Source organism: Panicum hallii, chromosome 9 (assembly GCF_002211085.1).
Source record: "Panicum hallii strain FIL2 chromosome 9, PHallii_v3.1, whole genome shotgun sequence".
Lineage (NCBI taxonomy): Eukaryota > Viridiplantae > Streptophyta > Magnoliopsida > Poales > Poaceae > Panicum > Panicum hallii.
The window spans coordinates 5,302,106-5,311,594 of NC_038050.1; the positions used below are offsets into that span (position 1 = coordinate 5,302,106).

Genomic DNA, 9,489 nt, shown 5'->3' on the forward strand with positions numbered 1-9,489 from the left:
CAGCAAAACCTAGACAAAATGTTGCCGTTGGAGATCCAGACGACGCTTGCTCTTCTTTCTTTTAAAAAAACCCAGAATATTGCCAGCACATATTAATAAGAAGAGTGCAAAATTATTTTCCTCAGCCAAGGCCAGAGAAAGGAAAAGTGATGGACAACCAAAGCTGCAATTCAGCAAGACACCCTATTCTCCTCCAGGTGACTGTCGCCTGAAAAGCATTACAGCCGACCCATGCCCCAATCCTGCTCCAGAGACTGCAGGCAAAAGGGCACTCCAAGAACAGGTTTTTTTTTTTGACCAAACTCCAAGAACAGGTGACCGACTGCTCCCTGGTTTCGCTAACAAAGAGGTCAGAAATAGCTGTTGGTCCATCGGCGCCCACACAGAGGTGACGCTTGCTCTTCAAGACCATGTCTTGGAAGAAAAGTTGGCAAATCAAACATTCCACCCAAACCTGTTTGGTTACTGGAGGCTTATTATAAGCCCATAAACCTCTCACATGAAGAGGGTTATAATAAGATGCTGTTCCGATCCAGCTACCATGGGCTAAAGTTTAGGGGCAAAAATTTAGTCTTGTCAGTTTTATTCTACATCATGCATCACAAGAACATGGCAATCTTAGAACAGACCAACAGATCATCCCAACAACAGGGCAAACGCATGGCAATCTTAGACCATGGAACATACCCGATGGATCTCACGTCATTATCGTCACCATAGTCGATATCGTCGTTGTCACCGTGCCGACCGCCACCGCGAGATGGTCCACGGCTTCCACCTCTGCCACGGCCGCCGACGCTGGGCATGGACCCTTCACCGCCGGCGACGAACCAGTGGCAAGGGAGCACGGCAGCCTCGACCGCGGCTGGGCATGGACCCTTCACCGCCTACACTGCGTGTCACGCGTAGGCCGAAGGTGCAGTTGCTGCCTCCTCTGCCACCGCGGGGGTGGAGGGGGAGGATGGCTCATGCTACCACCGTTGCCTCCGCTTCCCTCGGGCGGCTGGAAGAACCCCTGGTACGCCACCATATGGGGTTCCCCTTCCGTCTGGGAGTTGAGGGCGAGAGCCTCAATGCTCACCAAGAGCCATGGACGAAGCTCAACAACGGATGATGGCCCACCTCGTCGGAGTAGAAGTCGAGGCCGCCGGCAGGGGGATATGTGTCCGTTTGGAAGAAGAAATCTCGGGTGTCGTCTTCCCCAAAGCCGCTCATCTGCGCCCACGCGGATCTGGATCTGGCGCAGAGCTTGGACTGAGCGGCGGCGGATGATGTGCGGCGAGTGGGGCAGCGGCGGCTGAGGAGCGAGGCACAGTGGGTGGGGAAAGCGGCGGAGAGGATAGGATTGGGGAGTGGGGACCGGGTGGAGAGGGGTTACCAGGCGTCCAGCGCCCGCCCCGAGGTGGTTTAGCCCGGTTTAGAGCCCATTGGGGGAAAAATTTAGCCCTTAATTTAGCCATTTGCCCTACCTGTTTGGATCCCTTTGGCAAAAAAAAGTTAGGGCTAAAGTTTTACCATGGATTTTAAGCCTAAATAGATATTATGCTCCTCATTGGTGTCCTTAAAGGGGCTGAATGGATAGGGTTGCGGAGGGTTAGGGGTTGGAAAGGGTTGCGGAGGGCTAGAGGTTGGAAAGTGCTATTTTCTTGGTGGGGCCCACAGAAAGTAGCACTTAAAAGGCTTATAGGCTTATAAAGACTCTTAAGCTTATGGAAAGGTTTATAATAAGCCTCACCCTAGATGTTTACATGGAATGTGGTTTATTTAAGTGGGATTTATTACAAGTCTCGAGTAACCAAACACCCCGTATACATATAAGATAGTAGTGATCCACCGCAAATTGACAAAAAAAAAAAAGTTCTGTGAACAGCATTGAGAATGCCGCCCCAGTGGCAGAGCATCCTCTGCCTCTGGATCACAAAGAAGGAACACGGAGGTTTTCACTTCCTTTGCCTCCTGGCAATCAGCCTGAATCTCCAGTGGTTCAGAAATTAAGGCAAGTGTCACAGCAAGCAAAATGTCACCAAAACTAACACATTACAAATGCTACTCCCTTCGTTCCAAATTGTAGATTATTTTAACAAATTTAGATGCAAATTGTATATCGTTTTAGCAAATTTAGATGCATAAATTTTGCTATATATCTTAGATATAATGTATAATATATATAGGTGCATAGCAAAATCTAAAATACAATATATAATATATAGGTGCATAGCAAAATCTAGGTATGTAGATTTGCCAAAACGACCAAACAATTTGGAGAAACGGAGGGAGTAATTAACTGCTATACACCATAAGAAAGAACAGTTTCCACAATACAGTTGGGCATCTCCAAGGCTTTCTTTCTTTTTGGGTTACTGCTTATCCAATGTTAAAGGCCAAATATGTATTCAGGCATGCTGCATCACCTCCCAATCACAGAAGAGAGAAAGAACCAAAGTGGACAGAAAATACATTACACATGTAGAGTCAAGTTCAGCAGCATCCAAAACTCCAGACAGAAGAGGGAACAAGATCGTGGACACGATAACATGATTTTCGCATTAAAATTTAGGCCATGATACTATACTTCACATATATAGAGACAGTCTGAAGGTCAACGGTGATGGACATACACAAGCACTGCAGGGCTGTGGAAGTATGGATCTATGGCAAGTCACAAGTCAGATAATATATTCTACAGGATGCACCCTCTACATCACTCCAAGTTCTGGAAATTTACCAAATGCACTGAGAGAGCTGAACTTGAAACGTCAGCATTATAATGTGCAGGCAAAATCGCAATTGTCATTATCAGATACAACAGAATCACATATGAACACCACCATACCAATGACCATCTGATTCCAGCAATGGCTTCATATGTTCACAGTACCATTGCATTTCACCACAAACATAATATGACAAGCAAATCTAGCATGTTTACACACCCACAAGGCAACCAATATTAGACACAGAGATCAAATCCAACTGCTAAGCATGGTAATTACAAAGAAACTGCCATTGCAACCAACCAATAACATGCTCTGTAGAGACTGCACCTTGGAAACCATCATCATACCACGGCCAGGCACGGAATCAACCAATACGGACGTAGGTGGGCAGAATGGGCCCGGCGGCGGCCACCAGGCCGTCCCCGGCCGCCTCCTGCTCCGTGAGGAAGAGGTCGTCGGTGGACCTGAGCGCCGCGTGGGCGCCGACCAGCGCGGCCCCGATCATGACGGACCCCACGACGTTCCACCCGACGTCGGTGAAGAGCATGGCGATGACGGTGACGCCGCAGAGCGCGGCGAGCACGGTGCCGTCGTCGAACTCCATCCCCAAGACCCTCAGCGGCTGGCCCCCCTGCGCGGGGCGCGCGAAGTAGAGGAAGAACCAGGCGGCGCAGAGGAAGAGGAGCGCGAAGAGCGTCCCCGGATGCCAGAGCAGCGAGGCCGCGAAGACGGCGACCACGGCCAGCGCGTAGTTGGCGCGGAAGTAGGCCGTGTTGCGGCGCATCCGGGCGACGGCCTCCCCGAGCGAGGGCGGCTTGGAGAAGGCCGGCGCGCGGAAGACCTCGCCCCAGGGCCGGCGCGCCGCGATGAGCGCCTGGCCCTGCTCGCGGAACCGCGTGACGAGCTCGGCCGCCCTGGCGAGCGGGGACGGCGGCGCCGTGGGGTCCTGGATCGGGGCCTGGGTGGAGACCTGCGGTGGGGGAGGGTTGGGGCTGGGGTAGGCCGACGACGGGGGCGCGGGGTAGGTGGGGATCTTGGCGTAGCCGGCGCCGGCGCCGGAAGAGGCGGGCGCTGGGTAGGAGTACCCGCCGCCGCCGGAGGCGGAAGAGGCCGACGCGACGTAGGCGGGGGCGGAGCCGTACATGGCGGCGGAGGAGGCGGGAGGTGGGGGCTGGGCGGCGGCGGAGCTGCGCATGATCGGGGGAGGGGGGAGATCGGATTGCAGGAGCGGGGAGAGGTTGGGGAAAGGTGGGGAGAAGAATACGACGCGGCCACGCACACGCCTAGCTGGTTCTCCTTGGTTTGGCCCCGACTCGAAGAGGGATGGAAAGATGATTGCGCGGCGGTGTGATTCGCTGGAAAAAGAGAAGGGAAACGGGGTCTATTTGTGGGGGAGGAAGTTGGTGAGGGACGCCCGGGATTTTTGAAGCACCGGTTTGCTCAGGGCAAAGCGTAGACTAGCCTCGTTGATTGGTTTGATTTCAAAATCTGCCTTGCTAAAATTAGGGCAGGTTAAAATATTAGCAAAAAAATTTTGTCAAAATTTTGGCAAATACGGACTATTTTTTAGATTCCAACCAAATAAGTGCCAAAGTTTATAATTGCTAAACTTTAGCGAGACAAATTTTGAAACCAAACCAATGATGCTCGCAGCCTCTACCGCACGTCCAACCACCTTTGACCCCACACGTCAGTGACCATTGTTGGCTTCAGTTTACGGGACCCAGTTCCTAGCCCCCACCTGTCAGTGGCTACTCTTGTGCGTACGGCGCCTTCTTCAAATGCTCACAAGGCCACAAGTCGCGACGAGCTCTTTACTGTCCTCTCTTGCGATGTCCTCCCCCTTGTGAGTCGTGATGCCACGGTTCATGCGGCTTCGGAGCCTTGGAGCACGGCAAGTACCTCCACGCGTCCAGAGGATGGCTGGGGCGTCTCCTGGTTACGAGTGCCGTTGGCCGACGCCTCGACACGAGGCACGTCCTTCTCCGAGGCGTCTACGCCCGGGACCCAACCAACTTCTTGTGTTCTGAAGCTGCTATGAATCTAGTATATGTGATCTCCGTGCAGGCGTATTCTGGATTTGGTCTGAACAGGAACAGAAACTGTGCGTGTATTGCAGAGTTTCATGTGTCAGATTCTTTGTTTTGTTTTCTGTGCACTAAACTGTGTTGCCTTACGGCGGAGCTGCGCATGATCGGGAGAGGGGGGAGATCGGATACGATGCTAACGAATAGTAATCCCCATTGCCCCATGAAGATGCAGTGGCAAGATAGTATTTGACATAGAACAAGTTGAGGGACTGCTCGAGTGTACAGAGGCTAAGGATTATCAAACATCAAAGAAGGCATAGAGCAAGCACTGCATCAATTATTTTTTTCTTGGCAGGCACTACAAGGTTCCTGACACTGACATGACGCGTGCTCAAAGACAACGCATATTCAAAAACAGAACAACTCTTAGAGCCTGTTTAGATAACCTGTAAACGTAAAAAAGGTGTAAACGCAAAATGAGGGTGTAAAAGTTTACAGATTTTTACGTTTACGGCTCCCACCCCGTAAACGCAAAAAAACCGTAAACATAAAATTTTCGAAGGAATCTTGCCAATTTGAAGTACTAAATGAAGTCTATTTACAAAACTTTTTGCATGGATGGGCTGTAAATTGCGAGACGAATCTAATGAGCCTACTTAATCCATATTTGCAACAGTGATGCTACAGTAACCATCCGCTAATTATTGCTTAATCATGGAATAATTAGCATCATTAGATTCGTCTCGCGATTTACAACCCATCTATGCAAAAAGTTTTGTAAATAGACTTCATTTAGTACTTCAAATTGGTAAGATTCCGTCGCAAATTTTTTTTGCGTTTACAGGGTCCAAATACAAAAAAAAATACACCGGTCCGTTTAGATGAGTAAAAACAAAAACACCGTTTTTGCAAAAAAAATTGCCTTTATAGCCTGATCTAAACAGGCCCTCGGAAACATATTCACAGACAGGCAAGTACCATCAATCACAACATGCCGACGACTCGCAAAATTTTGACAACTTCTGGGCGGTGAACGAAGCGAATCAATCCACATCCATGCCGTCTCCGATGCGAATGTCACGGAAGGAACCAAAATCTGCACAGTTACCAAAAATATATCGTGATCAAGCAACGAAAATATCAAAATGCAATTGGGAAAAAAGGACAAAGCGTCCGTACGTACCGGCGGTCCCGCAGCCTATATGCATCCTCTCCTTGCAAAGCCTCTCCATAGCCTTGATGCCCTCGGTGATGCGATCATGCAGCAGTAGGAGACCTTCGATCTTGATCTCAAGAAAGTCAATGTTAAAGTTGACTAAGGAGCGCCGGTCCTGCATCTCTCTCCACCTTGAGGCCGGAGTCTTCCAGTAGTCGAGGTCACTCCCTCCTGCTGGCACAGCCAAGTTGAGGTACTCGTCGAGGATCTCCTCGCGGTGCTTCTCGAAATCCTCCACAGACCCAATCTATTTTGACATTTTCAACAGCAATTGCATCAAATGAGAGTAAACGACAGCATTGCTGAACACGAGGGTGTAAACTGGTAGTCTGTTCCATTTTCAACACCCAAATTGCAAACAGTATCAAAACCGAATGAGTCCAAATTGAGCATCAAGAGAGAGCAAACGGCAGCATATCTGAATAAAAGGGGGGCTAAACTCATACAGATTATTCCATTTCGAACACCCAAACAACCAGTATCATCACGGAATCAGCCCAAATTGAGCATCAAGAGAGTGCGAACGGCAGCATTTCTGAATAAACTGGAGGTAAACTCATACAGATTATTCCATTTCAAACACCCAAACAACCAGTATCATCACCGAATCAGTCCAAACTGAGCATCAAAAGAGAGCAGACGGTAGCATTGCTGAACACAAGGGGTCAACTGATACAGACTGATCCATTTTGAGCACCGAAATTGCAAGCAGTATCAACACCAACTTAGGCCAAACTGAGCATAAAGAAAGAGCAAAACGGCAGCATGTACTAAACAGAAGGGGCTACAGCCGCACAGACAGTCCCATTTCTAACACCCAAACTGCAAACCCAATCATCATCCAATTGCTCAATTCCAAGCAGAGATAACCCATACACGCCACGGCATCAGTTTGCACGTACCTGGTCGAGGTCGAGGAACATGGGCGGACCGAACATCATCAGGGGCTCATGGTGCGCAGGGATGCGTGGCCTCCCGTCCTCCAGGTCCCTCTTCATCATGTTGGACCAGCTTCGCATACACCCGATGCCCCCGTTGAGGTAGTCCCGGTCAGCCTTGAGCTCGCGGATCCTTGCATTGACGAAGTCGCTGGCCTCCATCTTCCTGCGGAGCATCTCAGGGTTGAAGATGGCGTGTCCTCCCTCGAGCGTGGCCGCCTCCCACATCATCCGGACATCCTCGAATGAGATGTTCGGCGCGATCTCTAGGAAAAGGCGCTCCCCGCGCGGCGCCTGCTTGATGAGGTAGCGGAGGTGCGCCACACTGTTGACGCACTGCGGCTGCGGCGCCTCACGGAAAGCGGAAGGATGGGAGGAGGGAGCGGCTCGAGAGTTTCGGGTGTTTTACGGTGCTCACAGCCTCTCAATGCTCAACTATACATTTTAAATTTTTGCCCGTTCGTGCGTCATCCAAGGGTGCATCATATTTTTTACTTTAGTCCCTCCGCGCCCAGGAGCTAAATGTACTAGGCAGCAACCCCCTGACCCTTTGTTCTCCCGGATGCCTCAGCTTGCCTTCACCCTTCTCTCCCATGGCATGCCCCTGGGCACGCCCTCCCCCATCGCAGGCCTCGCCTCGGCGCGAGCTCCGGCCTTGCCTTGGCGCGCCCCCCAACTTCGGCGCGAGCTCCGGCCTCGCCCCGGCACACCCCCCAAGTTCGGCTCGAGCTCCGGCCTCGCCTCGCCTCGGTGCGAGCTCCGCCCTCCTCTCCAGCTATCGCCCGGGGCCTGGGACGCGGCCGCGGCGGGGCGGCGAACCTGGCGCCTCAGCGGCAGCCTCTGCTTCCTCCATGGCCTCGCCTCGGCTCGGCGCGAGCTCCGCCCTCCTCTCCAACTGTCGCCCGGGGCCTGGAACCCGACGACGCGGCCGCGGCGGCGCGGCGAACTCAGCGGCAGCCTCTGCTTCCTCCACGACCGCGTCCTCCGCCTATGCGGCCGCCTCCGACCTGGTTCCCGTGCTGTCCCTTGTCGCCATGACTCTGAGAAGCGCAGGGTGGAGCTCAAGGCCAAGCTCGCCATGACTCTGTGAATCTGAATTTGAATTAGAATTTCTAGTTACAAACGTATATATTGCTGGTCTGGTGTGTTAGTTGTGAATCTAAATTTTTGTTCTGTGCTAGGAGCTAGCCTTGGCTGTGTCGTGCATATGCATAGAGCATGTCTGAATTTCTGTTCTCTACAGAATTCTTGAGCTAACTTGGTGCGCATTTGACAGGAGTTCTTGCACGGTTCAAAGTCTGTTCAGCTGACAAAAAGAAGGATACATGCAGGGAGCGAGGAAGGGAAGAAGAAGACCTTCAGAAGTCAGATTGCTGGGAGCCGTAGAGATCCATAATGCAGTTTCACACACAGAGGACTTCATATGTAGTCCATGATGATCAGAGATGAGTCATTGCAGTGTGTTGTTTATGTGTAAATCGGAGATGACTTCATGTGTAATTGTAGCTCAGAGATGACTGCATTGCAGTCATGTTCATGTGTAATCTGCTGAATTGTGAAATATATTGAACATGTTACCAGATTGCATGAATGATTGTTTACAGCTTGAGTGATGTATCCAAATAAATTGCTTTGCAGTCAACTATCCAAACTTGCACAAAAGAAAATCACCTTTATATCAGTTTTCAAAAATGGACTGCAGGAAGCAAATGAAATGTTAAATGAAACATATATCAAAATTTCCTTTGGCACCCTTTAATAGCACAAACAGATATCACTTTTCAGGAATGTACCACCAGTCCAAAAGCTGTGAACCAGCACATGAGTAGTTTTATAACCACAAAATGATATTCCTCTCCTACAATCCCAGTTCATACAATGCTAGTTCCAGCTCACTGATTCGTTTGCGTGCCTTGGGTTGGTTGTTGCTCACTGGAATTCTTCCGCTTGCGTGGTTTGGGTAGTTCTTTTGATTTCTTGATTCTTTTACACCGTCCTTTGGACCGAACATCTGTGCAATGAATAGTTGTGCATCTGCATTCTTTATTTTCTCCCTAAGTCCTCGATAGTAGTTCTGAAGGTCACGCTTCGTGCATCCAATAGTGCTAAATCCACCGTCAGTGACTTGTAGAAGTCTATATGCTAGAGAGGTGCCTATGCTTGCTTTGTGACATGTAAACAATGTATTCTTGGCTCTTTGGCTGACCACTCGGTTTGAATGGAGAAAAGGAGTTTTATCAGGTGAGACGAGTGTATGATTGTGTTCTTCGACAAATGAAGAGATATGATACTTCTTATCTGCACCCAACTTCACATATATATTCGCATCGCATCCACATCTTTTCACCGCACGCTTCTTTTTCTTTTTAGTGGGGGCATTTGGCTTGTCGTCGTTGCTCTTGTTGAAACCATTCCTCGAACACAAAAACCTCTTGTTTGCAATTTGACCATCAGTAGACAAATTACGGGAGCCAACACGAACTGAAAACCCTCCTTCATGTGCATATACCTTGTAGAACTCTTCCACATCCTCTATAGAATCAAATGACATTCCAACAACAGGCTTCATTCCATCCGCACATATAGGC

At 50.1% G+C, this 9,489-nt stretch overlaps 2 protein-coding genes across 3 annotated transcripts; one reads left to right on the plus strand and one right to left on the minus strand.

Annotated features, from left to right (window-relative positions):
* Nucleotides 1-2,743: 2,743 nt before the first annotated feature.
* On the minus strand, nt 2,744-4,080 carry LOC112875509 (PRA1 family protein B6-like). Its single transcript, XM_025939385.1, has one exon. It carries the CDS (start codon nt 3,910-3,912, stop codon nt 3,082-3,084), a length of 831 nt encoding a protein of 276 aa, XP_025795170.1. The 5' UTR covers nt 3,913-4,080; the 3' UTR covers nt 2,744-3,081.
* Nucleotides 4,081-7,439: 3,359 nt separating this feature from the next.
* LOC112876854 lies at nt 7,440-8,494 on the plus strand. Of its 2 annotated transcripts, none has more exons than XM_025941034.1 (2): nt 7,440-7,987; nt 8,178-8,494. In XM_025941034.1, the coding sequence occupies exons 1-2, from the start codon at nt 7,464-7,466 to the stop codon at nt 8,209-8,211; spliced, it is 558 nt and encodes a 185-aa protein (XP_025796819.1). In that variant the 5' UTR covers nt 7,440-7,463; the 3' UTR covers nt 8,212-8,494. The 2 variants fall into 2 exon arrangements, with proteins under 2 accessions (XP_025796819.1, XP_025796818.1); XM_025941033.1 differs by having other exon boundaries at nt 7,440-7,955.
* The last annotated feature ends 995 nt before the right edge of the window (nt 8,495-9,489 follow it).